This window comes from Scomber japonicus, chromosome 5, assembly GCF_027409825.1.
Source record: "Scomber japonicus isolate fScoJap1 chromosome 5, fScoJap1.pri, whole genome shotgun sequence".
NCBI lineage: Eukaryota > Metazoa > Chordata > Actinopteri > Scombriformes > Scombridae > Scomber > Scomber japonicus.
This window is the reverse complement of record NC_070582.1, coordinates 31436360-31452189: the sequence shown is the minus strand read 5'-3', so window position 1 is coordinate 31452189 and position 15830 is coordinate 31436360. Positions and strand designations below refer to the sequence as shown.

At 39.4% G+C, this 15830-nt stretch overlaps 2 protein-coding genes across 2 annotated transcripts in view; one reads left to right on the top strand and one right to left on the bottom strand.

The window, feature by feature from the left end:
- Positions 1-354: 354 nt before the first annotated feature.
- Positions 355-2535, bottom strand: hsbp1b (heat shock factor binding protein 1b). Its single transcript, XM_053319185.1, has 4 exons — positions 2361-2535; positions 990-1056; positions 669-795; positions 355-428 (listed from the first exon to the last, which is right to left on the bottom strand). The coding sequence occupies exons 1-3, from the start codon at positions 2403-2405 to the stop codon at positions 671-673; spliced, it is 237 nt and encodes a 78-aa protein (XP_053175160.1). The 5' UTR covers positions 2406-2535; the 3' UTR covers positions 355-428; positions 669-670.
- Positions 2536-7976: 5441 nt separating this feature from the next.
- si:dkey-246g23.2 (solute carrier family 66 member 2) overlaps positions 7977-15830 on the top strand; it is a 54757-nt gene continuing 46903 nt past the window's right edge. The window contains exons 1-2 of the mRNA XM_053320067.1: positions 7977-8216; positions 8685-8818. Coding sequence (XP_053176042.1) covers positions 8008-8216; positions 8685-8818 — 343 coding nt within the window. The 5' untranslated portion in view covers positions 7977-8007. The remainder of the gene's footprint in view (positions 8217-8684; positions 8819-15830) is intronic.

Sequence of the window (15830 nt, the reverse complement as noted above, 5' to 3'; positions counted from 1 at the left end):
GATGTTCACTGTACCCATTTCCCATGTTGGTAGGGATGGAGGTTTTACTGGCCTGCTTGCCTGCGAGGTGTACTTCTCAGCACAGGCTAGCGTGAAAAAAAAAATGTCCATCAGCCATCACCTCATGGGACTGAATTAATTATGATATATGATGGAAGCAAAATAACCTCCAGGTCGGTGCATGAAATTCATGAGTTGCATTCCTGCACGAGAGCATTTTAAGCTCTGAAGGGCACATCGCACTATTCTAGCTTACAAATAACGTTCCACTTTTCAAGTCATCACATAACTGTAACCGTTTATCACAATATTCAATATATAAAAAAGCATATCACACAACGACACACCAAATCAATAAGTCATTTTCAGAACTGAAGTCTCCTGCTCCTGAATATAGGATCCGACTTCAGGCCTCGCTTCATAAGAACCTGTGAGACAGACAAAAAAAGGGTCCACATTGAAGTAAGCTGGTCAAGATTTGAGGTGAGTGCATATACACGTGTAATAATGCATTTTCTTACTTATACACCTGCTAAATTATGTAAAAGACAACCATATATTCACAAGGTTGGGAATATAGACGTGACCTTAGACCTCAGTAGAAAATGCAGAGCGTGAATAGAATCGCTTATGCTACAGAGATGATGGATTTGCTGCGTTGGTCTCACCTTCATGATGAGCCCTGACCCTCTTTAGCCTTTTCCGGTGCTGCCTCGATCTCTTCAACACCAGCCTGGGTCATCAGGTCAGCAATGTTCTTCTCCAGGTCATCAATACGCGTGCTCATTTCATCGAGTGGAATAAGCAGTTAAGGTACATACATAAACTATGTCTGGTTAAGTCAGTCAGTGCTGGAGAAATCCCCACTGAAACATGAATCTGTTATTGCAGGAGATCTATATTATATAATATATTAAAACTTCTGAATTTTAATGCATTTCAATCAATAAACACCCGATTCCTGTCATTTCAAATGTTTGTTAGGATATTCCTCCCGATGATCTGGTCTGACATGGTCTGGAACTTGTCCTGCATCTGTTGCAGCAGTGTCTGGACCTGTGGAACAAACAGCAGAGGTATTATAAGTAAAACAAGAGAATTTAGGTGATAACACTGTAAAACTATGGATTGCCCTTCATTAACAATACTTATGCCACTGCAGAAAAAAAAACAGCACTTCAACTCTTATGCACCATGCCTTTGGTCTTTGAATGATTTTAAAAAAGCAGCAGGTCTATGATAAGAGAAGTATCTGTTTCCTTGACAACAATGTAAAAGCTCTGTAACCATGGGAGATGATTATTTAATTCACTGTGACCAGAATATCCTGCAGAACAATATACAGTAAGCACCATAAGTACATGCTGTTGTGTGTTTGTGCATCTTCTGCCTACCATCACAAAACGTGACTTAATAGGCGGGTTATCAGTGGGTTCTTAAGTGGTACCCATGTAACCATATTTATAGTTTTATAGTTTATCATTTCCTCTTAACACACACAGTGTATGTGTGTGTGTATATATATATATATATATATATATATATATATATATATATATATATATATATATATATATATATACACACACACACTCTGTGTGTCTCTCTGTGTGACTAGAGATAACTGATGTGAATTTTCATTAGAGGTGAAAAACCTGAACTGACTACAGTGAAATAGTACCATGATCTTAAGAGACTAGTCTGGATAAATAAAGCATTTACAAAAGTACATTTAAATATCATTCCTAAACTTTATTCTACGTTTTTTCTATAAACGCACAGTGTAACGAAACTATGTATATATATGAATAAAAAGTCAATGCAAATCATTTAGACGACTAAATAAACTATCACAGGCAATTGTTAAAAGTTTGAAAGTTTAACGCCTCTTCTAATGCTTATCTCCATGGTAACAAGTCAGAAACATTACCTCACCTATCTGCCATAACATTACATAGAAATATAAATAGAAAGTGTATTATTCATTGAATCGTTATTCAATATGATGGAAAGAATGAACAGTTAACTATCAGTGCGAGCAGATCTGCTCACACATCATTGCCCTGCACTCTGTTGTTTATGTAATGCTATACGCTCCTATTGGGATTTTATGATGTCATTTGATAACCAACTGACCATTACATAAGCTAACGAAGCTAACCTCAACTTTATTAAACAGACTGAACACAATTTATTACACAGCCGAATAAATATTAAACATGACAGAAGCGATACACTCGGGGGGAAACATTAACATTAGCTTGCTAACTCGCTCGCCTTCGTTAGCAGCCCTGTTAATGCACACTGCTAGCTGAGCTAATGTGGCTAATAGCTAGCTCGCCGTCGCCATCACGACTCACCACATTGGTAAGGTCCTGCACCGACTTGGGGTCCGTCTCAGCCATGCTGCGCCGTGAATGATTATCAAAGCCTGAACAGTATTGAAGTGAAGCCCGGCAGTTTACCGAGTATTTCGCTATCTGCTTTGGAAGTGTAGAAAAGATAGCAGTCCCTCAGCTCGCACCACCCACTACACAGTCAGCTGTTTACCGAAAGCCTCGCGAGTGTTCGCGGTGCAAAGAAATGTGGGATATTGAGTTTTTAAGGAGGGGGCTCGAGATGTACAGTAGTTAGTAGTTTAGTTTAACCCTACACACTAGTAATTCATAGCGTTTATTCCGCAGAGCTGGGCTACTTCTTTGGCGAGCTACATGTTTAATTAACGACTGTGGTAAGTCAGAAAAGACTAGTGTGTGTGTGGACTGCGTGCGTGCCTGCTTGCCTGCCTGTGCGTGCCTGCCTGCGCGTGCACGTGTCTCTTCCTCTCTCGGGAACGAGTTGGGATTTGAAAAAGTTGGAGCTGCCACAGAGAGCTCCGTGTGTGTTTGGGAAGCGGCAGCAAGTCGTGTGAGTGTGCGGGTGTGTGTGTTTTTGATAAGGTGAAGGAAAGTAAATGAAGGTAAGAAAAGCTGGAGGTTGTCCATACTTTTTTCTTTCTTGTTTTAAATAATATCCCTGTGTGAGGGATAAAGTTGCTAACAGAATATTTGTGCGTGCTTTGCGGGGTTTTAAACGTAAACTCATGATATTTGCTTTTGTTTTTTTCTTTTTTTATTAAACTCAAAGTTGTGAATACGACATTACCCACGTTACCCACGTTAAACTTGGTCTCATATTAATAACAAAGTATGTCTTCTGTAATAGCTGTGTCTTGGTGTGCTGTGTGTGTGTGTGTGGGACTGTAGTAACCCAAAATTGATGTGTGTAAGTTGGGGAATGTCGTTGGCCCAACCCCATTAAGCTATGTTTTGCTTACATAACAGACTGTACTAGAGGTGTTCTCATGCTTGTACTGGTGGCTACGTGTGTGATGGTTTATTCCAAACAGAAGCACAAAAAATGGCTACAGGAGGATTGTTAAATTCCTCAGTAATGTTTAACTTTAGGAAAAAACTAAAAATAATACATTCACTTTGTATTATTAATGATCTCTACAGAAATGGCAGGAAGACATACCCGACTCATTTATTCTCCAACACAAGGAATTAAATGTGGTCAACAGAAACAGTGTAAACATTGAATATAAACACAAACAGTGTAAGAAAGAGAGGGGCAGTACCAAACATTGTGTGCAAGGGGGGCGGGGGCGGGGGGCGGACCGACCATGTGCTGACATGTTGACATGATTAAAACTGTGTGTGTGTGTGTGTGTGTGTGTGTGTGTGTGTGCAACAAAGCAGAATATAAATAGAAGTATAAATACCAATGTAGATATAAATGTGTGAGTGTGAATAAACAATGTGTGTGTGTGTTGACAGGATAAGTACAGTTAACTAAAGCCCAACAGATATATCAGTCTGCTGATATTATCGTCTGATATTGGCCTTTCACAGTTATAAAGGCAACAGTTTATTTATATTTGATTCTTTTTCTTAACTCAAGTTTAATACATACATGTTTTTGGCTGGGGTTTTTTTGTTTATCAGTTATCGATAATGATTAAAATCTCTAGCAGTGAAGTTTACTCTTTTTGTTTACTGATGCCACTTAATACAATAAGGTTTATTCCTAAACTGTAAAATATGTCTTCATCACATATCTTTGTCACAAGTGATAACCACATTTGATGGATCATTGTAAAAAATGTGTTTTCATGTGTATTTTCTATAGGTATCAGCTGATATATCCATATCGGAATTGTTTTACTCCATAATATCGGCATCAATATCAGACTATTAAAAAATTAAAACAAAATAAAATCTGTTTACAGAGTGTGTATACTTACTACTATACTAATAAATAACTTCGGAGTTGGCTTTGCCCTCCACCAGCCTCCACCTGCCATGCCCTGTCCTCCCAGCAGTAGGCTACGGTCTTGGCTGGAGTATGGTTGTGCGTCCTCATGCCCTCACAGCTGAGTTGTGTGAAATAACAGATGTCTAATGGATAGTCAGATCCTGTTCGTGTCCCTGTTCTGGATGACTCTCCCTCTGTGACTTTCACTGACGTTTCAGCTCAGAACATCAAGTACAGAGCACTTACTTCAGCACTGAAGCACTACCAGCAGTCGCACCTTGACAGTAATAAAATGTTACCCCCAGAGAACCTGTTGCCAAGGTTCCTGATGCTGTCATTACTAAAGTACCTTTTAGTGTTTTGACCCGTGTTGACTCTAAGCTATAATGTATGACTTGTCAGCTGACACTGGCTGCTAAAAAAATATGTGAACAAAGCAGTTTAGAAGATATGCATGACTGTCTGGTTGAGATTTGACACTATGATTATAATGCAGATACACCATGAATCATACTCTCACACAAGAATCACACCCTGTGACTTTATTTGCTCTCTAGGTTGCTTGTTAGAGGGAGTGAAATATTAACTCTCACATACTGTTCATATTCCTCACCCTTTTTGTTGCGGGTCAGTGACCCAGAATCCTCTCATAAAAAATGTCTATACCAAATATTGAACCACAATCCGTTTAGAAAGCATCAATAGTTGATCTGACTGATCAATAAATGTGTGATTAAACCTTGATTCATGTTTCAGAGAGCAGAGAGAGTGTAGTTTTTAGCTTTTACATCATTCATTTATGGAGAAAAAACAGCTCCTATCACACAATATCATGTCCTATTTTACCTAAGACATGAAAATATAACAAAGCAATAATGATGTAAATGTATTTAATGTAAAGTGAAAATGAGCAGAACTTTATGGAAGTGTGGGGTTTATTGTATAACCATTAGAGCCATCAGTCTTCACTGCTACATCATAAAAAGAAAAACTATTAACTATTATCTTGTTAAAACTATGAACTCTTCATTAAAAAAAGACATGTCAGTAGATATGGCTCAAATTTGACGCAGAACAGCCTAAATGGATAAAAATGTGTAGCACCTATACAAAAGTATAACATTTTAAAATAGTTATATTTTTGTGCATTTTGGACCACATTTGGAAAAGTCATCACATTTCAGAATAAAAAACATTTAGGTGTATTTACAGCTGTCAAATGTCAAAGCAGGTCAGAGTTGACCCAAACAGTATGTAAGTGGTTAAACTTGTCCCTATGGTAACTTATATTATTTCCTAAGAAGAATGCATGCTAACACTAGGCATTAAAATGATTTTAGAGATTAGAGTGTGCTTAAATACCTGAGCTAGTCATAAAGCAGACAGGACAGCCTGGTGGTCATATGTGTTCACTGAGGTTATGATTGAGAGGAAAGTCAGTTGCAGTAGGAGGAAGCACACACTTGAATTATGACTTGTTATCTTCACTCTGTAATCCCAGTCCATCTATGTGACTGTTACATGAAACACACAGCTATAACTTACTTGTGTGTGTATATAGCTACTATAATATTACTAATCAATCCACCTCTTAAAAATAACTAGAAAATATCTTTTTGTCTGTTTACTCCCTGCCTTTGTTTGGCTGAAATAAAGCAGGCCTGCAACCAACATTTAATGTCATTATTATTTAATCTGCTGAAAACTTTTAGATGAATTAATTTGTTGTTTTGTCTATAAAATGTCAGAAAATCGTGAAAAACAAATCCCTAAGTTGTCTTTAAATATCTTTACTGTCACAGGAGCCAAAGCAAAAGCTACAAAATCATCACATTTGAGACACTGGAAGCAGCAAATGTTTGGCATTTCTCCTTAAAAATCAAATTACATGCTGATTAATTTTCCATTGATCGACTAATCAATTATTTTACTAATCATTGCAACTCAGACAGGTGTGCTCTGTCTGTGTGCTCCATTGATGGCTGCAGACACAGAGGCAGAGCTGTGCAGTATGTGTGTATAATATCAGTGGCATTGGTCAATAATTCAGTGATTATTCAGGTGTCACCACGTCTGCCAGCAGTCTGCATAACTCATGTCTGAGCATGTTTATGCATATATAGCTCCTGTGTGCATTTGGGTTACAACTAGGAAGTGTTTTTCACATATTTATTCCATGTGCTTGTTAAAAAAAGCTTTCAGAAACAGGGTCAGGTTTATTACCAAGTAGGTTTACACATATAAGGAATTTGCCTTTGTGTTTTGGTGCATAACAGTCAATCAAAAATATATGGCTCAGTGATGACTATGGTTTGGCAAGATGAGCAATTCCAAAATATCTTAAAAAATAGTTTTAAAAGCAGCATCAGTTTAGTTAGAATATACATTTTGTGTTTTTGTTGGTTTTATATCATTTGAAATGACATTTGCACCATTTGTTTTAAACAAAATTCAGACTGAATGCTCCTGAAAATGTCAAATGGTGTAACCACAAAAGAATGATAAATATTTAATATTTTATCCACCTACAGTGTATTTAAGTGGACTTATACATACAATTACTTTACTTGTTTTAAATTAAATGTTTCCTGATCTCCATGATTCTCCAGATTAAATGTAATATTTAGAACAATTATATTCCATTAGCTTTATTTAATATAAAAGTTATAATGTAAGATCATGCCAAACTAGTTGATATGCTGTTTTATTGACAATTTACTGTTTTTAAGTAAGTTGAATTATTTGATACAAAATTTTTATGGTTACACCACTTAGACATTTTTACTATAATCATCTAATATATTCTCTTATAATGGATTAAAAGCAGAAATGTGATGCTGGGTCCACAAAAAAAGAAAGTGTGTTATTCACATGTTTATTTTCACATTTTAACCCCTTAAAATGTGACTAAACCACACGGAAACAAAAAACATCACTGACCCATACACAGAAATCATGGCATTTTACTAAATTAATAAAATAATAATTACGATACGTCTGTTTTATATATTTATCAATCAGTTAGCAAAATTCTGTCTTTTGATTGATTTCTACGAGGTTGGTGTCTTTAATGTCTTTAATAAAAAAGGAGTTAAAGGGGAAAAGATTAACACTGGTTAACTGAAAAATATGCACTGTGGCTACAGAGACAAGTCTGCACTTACATAGTAGTTCCACATTCCTTATGTGCAGAGCAGGCAGACTAACACATAGTCAATGACTGAAATATGCATGTTCATGCTGCTCTGCACATTATAGACTGGTAAGAATATAAAAATTGTATAGGTTGGACATTTATTAACACCTAGAATGAACTCAAGAGTCATTTCTACTACCTAAACAGACTGGTATAATGTATGATATATGTTTTATTTCCTCAAAATATATAAAAAAAAGTTTGCACAAGTTAGTTTTCTGCAGCCATTACGCTTTAATTAGATTTTGTTGTGGTCAAAGAGAGTATTGTGCAGTCAGGAGAGCCAGTAATTTAAATCAGGCAAAAGACAAACTGGCTCATACATGAGTTAAATACTTCATTTAAATATAATCACATTAGTTTTACTGCTCCGTGGTACTCTGGGAATGTTAATCTCAGACTGTGGTGGTGACCTCCAGTTGCCGCAGAGCAATTCAGATAAATCCCATCATCTTTCTGCTGCTCAGGTGCAAACCTCCACACCACCTGGAAACCCCTGATCTTCTCTCAACGTGATGGATGCAGATGTGGGTCTGCAGGAGGAGGATATGGAGGGCTCATGGACGCTGCTGTCCTGGCTGGCCTCCTGTCTCATGGTTTTTGGAGGAGCCCTTCCCTACATACCCCAGTACCAGGAGATCCAGAGGAGCAACAACACCGAGGGTTTCTCCACCCGAGTCTGTCTGGTGCTGCTCATCGCCAACATCCTGCGCATCTTCTTCTGGTGAGGATGCAGGAGAGGGGAGAGTGTTAAAAAAATACAATCTACCCTCTTACTTTCTTCTTTTTATGCCCTTTTGAAGGCACAGGCAATTTACAAGGTGTCAGAAGTTAATGGAATAGGAGTACAAGCACGGATCAAAATGAGATGATATAATCAGAGCCATATGCTGGTCGCTTTTAAAATGGTTTTACACATCAGGGAACACAGGTCATTGTTCCAGTTGGAGGGAAGGGAGAGGAAGTGTAATCATTTCTTTATAGCATCTGGATGGAACATTGTATTATTTATAAGGTCTTTCCTGTAATGAAACCCTTATAATGGAATAGTTATTCTTGTGTAGCGACTGTGATGTTAACACACTTTGTTTATTACTTAAACTGCTAACACAATATTCATTTGTCATCTATACTTTTTATCCATGTCCTAAAAGTTCTATGTGATTGGTAATTTTTGGCCGTGTCTTTTCAGGATAGGGAAGCAGTTCGAACTCACCTTGCTGCTCCAGAGCGTGGTCATGATCCTCACCATGTTTGCCATGATCCACCTCTGCTGCACGGTCCAAAACACCAACCGAGTGAGCACCAAGCAACACCGGCTTTCAGGTAACCCAAGACGGCATCAGTCATAACTAATCACACAATGATGTCTGACATAGCAAAGCAACTGCTGTGTATTAATGCTAATTACAAAACGTGTCAGGATATCAAATGATATATCCAGTATGACCTGCATGTCAGCAGAAGGGGTGCATACTGGGAGTGCTTCAGCTCCCACTTCTTGCCAAAAGAGGGGGCCATTGGAAAAGCTTAAATGACAAGGCTGCTATTTTCAATGTTCCCAACCTCTCTCTGATGGTCACTCTTTTATTTCCTCTTATCATTTCATTTATTCTCTATTGTATAGTACATTTTGGTTTTGTGTGTGTAGACATGACAGAGAGTCGGTTCTGCACATGCACACTAGTAATGATAAAGCCTGAGGGGTAATGAAAAAGAATGGTTTGGTTGATATTAAGATTTGTAAGAAAGTGCAAGGCAAAGCAGAAATGTCCTATGGATATAAGAGTCACTGTACGGTCACACATGAGATTAGTCTATTCTGAGCTGGACTGTGTGTGTGTGTGAGTGTGTGAGTGTGTGCCTGTGTGTGTGTGTGTATGTGCGTGTGTGTGTGTGTGTGTGTGTGTGTGTGGGGTATGGGAGGGATGAAGTGGACGGATGCAGAGTAGGGGAGAATCGGAGAAGGGATGGAGAGGGCTAAGATTAAGAAGACCAATATCAGCATCCACTTGCGTCAACAAGTGCGGAGTAAGCGAGCAAGATGATTTTCAGGGTCACTCTTTTATAGGGTGTCTTCTTTTTATGGGTAATTGTGCTTTTTTTTTTTTTACAGACACTCCAGATGATTGCTTTTACAAATGGGCTGACAGGAAATTCAATCTAAGTTCAGTTTATTTTATTCGATAACAGCGTGAGGAGTGAAACTGACTGATGGAATCGTGTAAAAAAACTCTGATCACGCACAGAAGAATGCATTATTAAAGACGTAAATTATGATAACTGTCTGTGTCGGCTGATTCAAGAAGAGGGGGGATATATATTTTCACTAAGAAAAATACAATATGTGTGTTTTACTGCCAGTGGCAATTCTTTGACTGTAATTGATTGAGAAAGTGTGGACCCTGATAGTGATGAGCATCTTTATCTGAGGCATCTGCGCTTCTACAGTCTCAGAAAGAGTTGATGCATTACTCATCATCAGCCCTGCTTTTCTTTTTTTTAATATGAAGGCGTACCCCTAAACTCTCATAATTCATCCAACAGCTCTGATCTGAGGATCTATTTGTGCTCTGTGTTCGGTGTGTGCACATGTTGCAAATAAGTACCCTGTGTTCTTTTGTGTTGGACAGAAAACACAGACCAGCATCCCTGGGTCAAATCTTCATATTCGAGTTCATCCACAGTGACTCAGGTTACTAAAACACACAGCATGACCGGCCCCCCCCCCCCCCTCTCAGAAGGGTGGTCCAGAGATCTGGTTTCAACAGAGAGCGGCCACGATAAGGGGGGGGGGGGGGGGGTCAAGACAAGAATAGATCATAACTGCCCTTCGTCCAAACTGTCCACTCCTCCCTCCATCCCTCCATCGCTTAAGTCTTTCCAGCTGATCAGGGTCAACTCTGTGTAAAGTTAGTTTGTTCTACTCTGAGATGCGTCGCTGTGATTTATCCAAATATCTAACTACTTCTGAGCATATTTCATGTTCTGCTCCATTTCCTGTTATTTCCTGGCTACCCACCCAGCACGCCTCCCTGCTCTTTATTCATCTTTTGCCTCTTGTTTCCCACACTCCTCCACCGCTCCTCCTCCTCTCTCTCTTTCTCTCTCTTTCTCTCTCTCTCTCTCTCTCTCTCTCTCTCTCTCTCTCTCTCTCTCTCTCTCTCTCTCTCTCTCTCTCTCTCTCTCTCTCTCTCTCTCTCTCTCTCTCTGTCTCTCTATCTCTCTATCTACTTCCTGTCTTTCTGTTCCTGTTTCATCTGCTCCCCCCCCCCCCCCCGTCTCCGTCTCCATCTCCTTTCGGAAGGAACATCTGAGATTGCCAAAATACATGTGTGCCGTAGCGGGGGTTATTCACAAAAATCCAAGCTGCTCGCCTGCCAACACCTGTCTCCTGCTCACTGACCTCTTTTTCCACTTTTCTAAAGACACAAACGTACACTGGAAGAAAGGGTGTAACAGAGAATAACTTGTCACTTACTGTCTGTGTGACTACTAGTTGTGCTGCTGATTGAATACCTGCGGTTTCTGCTTGCTTGTCCCACACTTGGAGAAAGATGGCACGTCTTGCTGATTTATTTATCACTGATATACAGTACGCTTGCTGGTTCCTGCTCTGTTTAACCTAGGGCTGGGCAATAAATCAATATTATATCCATATCATGATATTTTACAGATATTATCTTCGATTTTGAATATGGTAATATCATGATATGGAATAAGTGTTGTCTTTTCCTGCTTTTAAAGGCTACATCCCATGCTGCTGTGGTTTATTCACTAAAGCACAGAGCTTTTTCTGCTGAATACAACAGAATATACATGGTTGCAGCCATCCTGGATGCTGTGATGTTAAATAGATTTACAAGAGTGACCTCTCCCTCAACCCAGTCTGTCTGCTTGCATAGTGGTTTGCTGCTGTTTCCTTCCTTAATATGTTTGTGCACTGCTTTCCTCAACAAAATGTAGGTGTTAACAGTTGTTCCTAGGAAACAGTTCCTTTCTGATGCATGTTGGGAAAACAGAGAACAAAATAAGGGTGGAGACATATTAGCTTTCCACTGCAAGAAGTGTGCTATACCACTTCCGTCTTGTTTCGTGTTGCCTTATTGGCTTGAATATTATGCACGCCCATGTAGCAGTGAGGTATTTTATCTCTCCTGTCTCATTAACAATGCAAGAATGATGTTATCATGACACGTGCACAAGAATTTCCCCCCCTTTGGGAGTGTGTTAGCATTCTGACTTATACATGAAGTGTACCACCGTGTGACAGGTACCATGGCTGAAAGAGAATCAACGTGATTGGACTGGAATTCAATTTTTTTCACCTTCATTATCATTAATGAGTTCGTATGCACTTGTTCATGCATGTGTGTGCATCGGTATGCTCTACATGAGCTCTACTTTATTTGACCCTTTTACAGAAATTGTGCTGTAACTACACAATGAAAGGTAAGCAAAAATGAGGCTGTTCCATTCAGCATAGTTAAAGATGGTATAGTCTCTTTTTTATCACTAGCAAGAACAAAATATAAATGGGGCCTGTGTGCTACTGTCACAGAGTCTTTGTAATGGTCTCTACACTGAGCTGACTCAGAGTTATGACTTTGCAGTGACTTCCAGTGGCAGCCCCAGGGTGCCACATTAACAGTCCTGACCTCATGATACAGGGATTTGGGGGCCGATAGGGGGGATCGAGAGGAAAGAATATGTTGAAAGGCAAATGTGACCTCAGGCTAAGTGTCAGACGTGGTGCAGTGAAAGTTTGGGGGACAAGGGAAAAGGACTGGGGGAAAGCACAGTTTGGCCAAGTCAGGAAATGTGTGTTTTTTACCTCTAGTATGATGTGAACATCATATAAAGAGTGGAACAACATCCTCCCCTACTGGTCAGAGCTGGTATAGCTAAACCTCACCATTTAAACACATTTTATCATGGCTGCTAAGATATTTTTTATTTGCAGTTTACATTCTTTACATTGTTGTTTTTTAGTTTTTTTTATCACATTTAACCAGCCAACGCTCTCAGTTCTCGCCTACAACACCACATTATGAGTCACCAAGCAAAGAGCCACAATTGGTATTTGATATCTTGTTTGTGGAAGCCAGTAAGCGCTTACCAGACCATAAACAGAGGAAGATATGGGACCCTTGATAGCTGGCCTTGACCCCATGGTCATCCTTAAACCTGCTAGCACTCAAGTAGTGAAAGCTGTTTAAATCTGTTCTGGATAACCTCATCAGGAGAGGTTGGGTCGAGCAGTCACTGGAAGCGTGATGGGATTGTTTAAAGGCTGTGCACTCAATGTCAGTCAGTGCCTAATTCATTGACTGTAATGTTGCAAAATGAACTTTAATTCTTACCCAGGCAAGAACAACTGAGTATGTTCAATATATTCCAGAAACGTATGGCCTTATAAATTCACAGCGTGGCCGTCCTTCACAGCCTCAGTTCTCTGCTGTTCAGCACTGAGCAGCTGTTGCTCGAGTTGTCCAGGTTATCTAACAGCTGAATATTCATTCGAAGCAGCCATTGATCAATCAACACAATACTCCTGCTGGGGTCTCAATGATTTTTTCCTCCAGGGCAACAACTTGACATTAGTTCTCGAAGGAAAGCAAATCATTCTTATTTCTCCACTTCCACCCGACATAATTTACCACATTTAAATCTATGACTTCCTCTTCCAAAGGCTGTTTCTTGTGCTAAGTACGACTGCCCACATCATTATTACAATAATAAAGAGTTGTGACCCTGAGTCATTGTGTCATTTTGGAAGATTTTTGCATTTCCCATAGGTTTGTGCGTTTTGATGACATTTGAGGACAGTGATGTCAGCAATGTGTGTGAATTTCCTTGTGTGTTACAGAACAGAATAGTAAGTGCTTTTGTATGTGTGTTGCATTTGTTTCTGACTTTGACCCAGTATATTGTCACAGTAATGTAATTATTGAGCGGTGCAGTGCAGTGTATGATGATGCTGCCACTTAGCCTTATCTGCAACACCCAGGCAGCACCGCGAATCAGACCGAATCAGGTGCAAGAAACACAAGCGCCCACACACACACACACACGAACACGAAGGCAGACACTATGCAACCCAACCAAACTGCATTTACATATCCTCAACACACAGAAAAGTGTTCTGCTTACTTTCAACTTTGAGCGTGTTTAATTAGACCCCTGATAACAGAAAAGTTTAATTAGCAAGTCAAATGAAGTCAGGTAGGTGAGAGGTGGTTTATTAACTGTTGAGTTTATTAGATTACTTGGGCAGAATATTTAAAAAATGGAAATACAATAACACACCTCTGCTCTCAGGAAAGTGCTTGTGGAGATAATTTTTTGCTTGTAGGGTTTTTTTTGCAGAATATAAAAACACTGTCTTCAACATAAGATAGGTTTTGTAATTACCTTTTGAAGGGAGAAAGCTGTTTTTCCTAGTCATTAGCCCCTTCTACACAGCCTCATGAAGGTGGGAACTTTGCACCATTATTCCACCTTGCTGCTCAGCATAAAAGGTACAAACACGGTATGGGGCATCATCATTGATCCTCCATTAAGCCAGCAGTGGAGCTAGTCACATTTTTGAACGATGTCCATGTAAAAGGGACAGACAGAGCGCATGATGGTACCAGTCACACAAGACACCAATGCTGTTGTGTTACAAGACACGCCTATGATTCTGCAACACTAACGTTATATCCAGAAGTTGTAAAAATAATAATGATGGGTCTTTCATTATGGCTATGTTTTTTCTGGTGTGTCATTAGGAGTGGTGGCATGTTGGCATGTTGTTTGTTAAAAGATGAAGATGGAGGAGTGATACTCTTTTTTGTGGTGCCTAAAGTGACATGTTGCTCTCATGCCGTGAAATGAATTATTCATACATGGGTACAGCTGATAGTCTCGAGACTAAGTGCTCATGTCCCAAATGTACTTTTCTTGTTTCGGAACATGATATAATGAAGATAGACTAAGTGTGAATCTGAATGTTCTCTTAATTGACCCACCTGGTCCTGAAAAGGTCATATCAAACAGAATGGAAACTTTGTTCTCTAATGGAAAACTTGATATTGAGCAAATACCTCAGTCCCTCTCTGAGGGTCTGCCCCGATACCTTGTGGTTATTTATGGATATGGGTTAGTAATTCATGAACTTGTCTTTGACCCTGCTGAACTGGTTGTGTCAGTCAGGACAGTGAGTCGCCTCATTAGACCAGCACTAGAGAGAAGACCTGACAAACAGACACCATCTATCACCATCCATCTCTGCCATATAACCTGACAGGTGTGTGTGTGTGTGTTTGAAGAGACGGGACATCAGGGTATGTGTACCCATTTGTCACAGACGAGACGTGGCTGAAAATATCAACCTTTTTGGAATTCACAGAGGTAGATGGTATCCATCATTCTTTATTTCATATAGAACATAACAAAAACTTTGCTTTTGATTTATATTTTACAATAATTAGACACCGTTAACTTTTGTAACTTTTATTTTGTAGCTACACATGTTCAGTGGGATTCACATCAGGACTCACAGCAGGCCGCTTCAGAAAGCTCCAACATTTTCTTCCCATCCACTCTTGAGTGCTTTTTGATGAATGTTTGGGGTCATTATCCTGCTGGAAGACCCATGACCTGTGACTAAGACATAGCTATCTGACACTGAGCTGTATGTTTCGCTCCAAAATGCCTCGATAGTCTTTTGATCATTTGCCCCCCCTGCACAGATTCAAGATACTCAGTGCCTGAGGCAGCAAAGCAACCCCAGAACATCACTGAGCATCCTCCATGTGTCACTGTAGGCATGGTGTTCTTTACTTTGAAAGCTTCACTTTTTCTTCTGTAAATATAGGGTTTATATTATTTACCAAAAAGCTTTAAGGACTGTGACTTGTTAACATGCATTTTGGAAAAGCCCAGTCATTTTTGTGACTCCCTCTTAGAAGTGCGATGTACCTGGGTCTTCTAACATGGAGCCATTTTTGTTTGGACAGCAACGGATGGTGCAACTTGAAATTATTGTACCTTGAACTTGATGATTACCTTCGACTTGTATTTAAGATTTCCTTGATTCTTTCTTGAACATTGGAGCAATCCTTATGTTCAAACTCGGGCCAGTTTTCCTCTTGGGATCACATCCAGAGATGTTGGCTACAGTTTCTTGGGCTTTAAACTTCTTAATAATATTGGCAACTGTGGTCACAGGAACATCAAGCTCACTGGAGAGGGTCAACCTTTATGTTGACCATGCTTGGCTATTACCTTTTTTCTAATGTCTTCAGACCACTCTCTAGTTTTCCATGTTCAATGTGATGCACACAGTGGTACT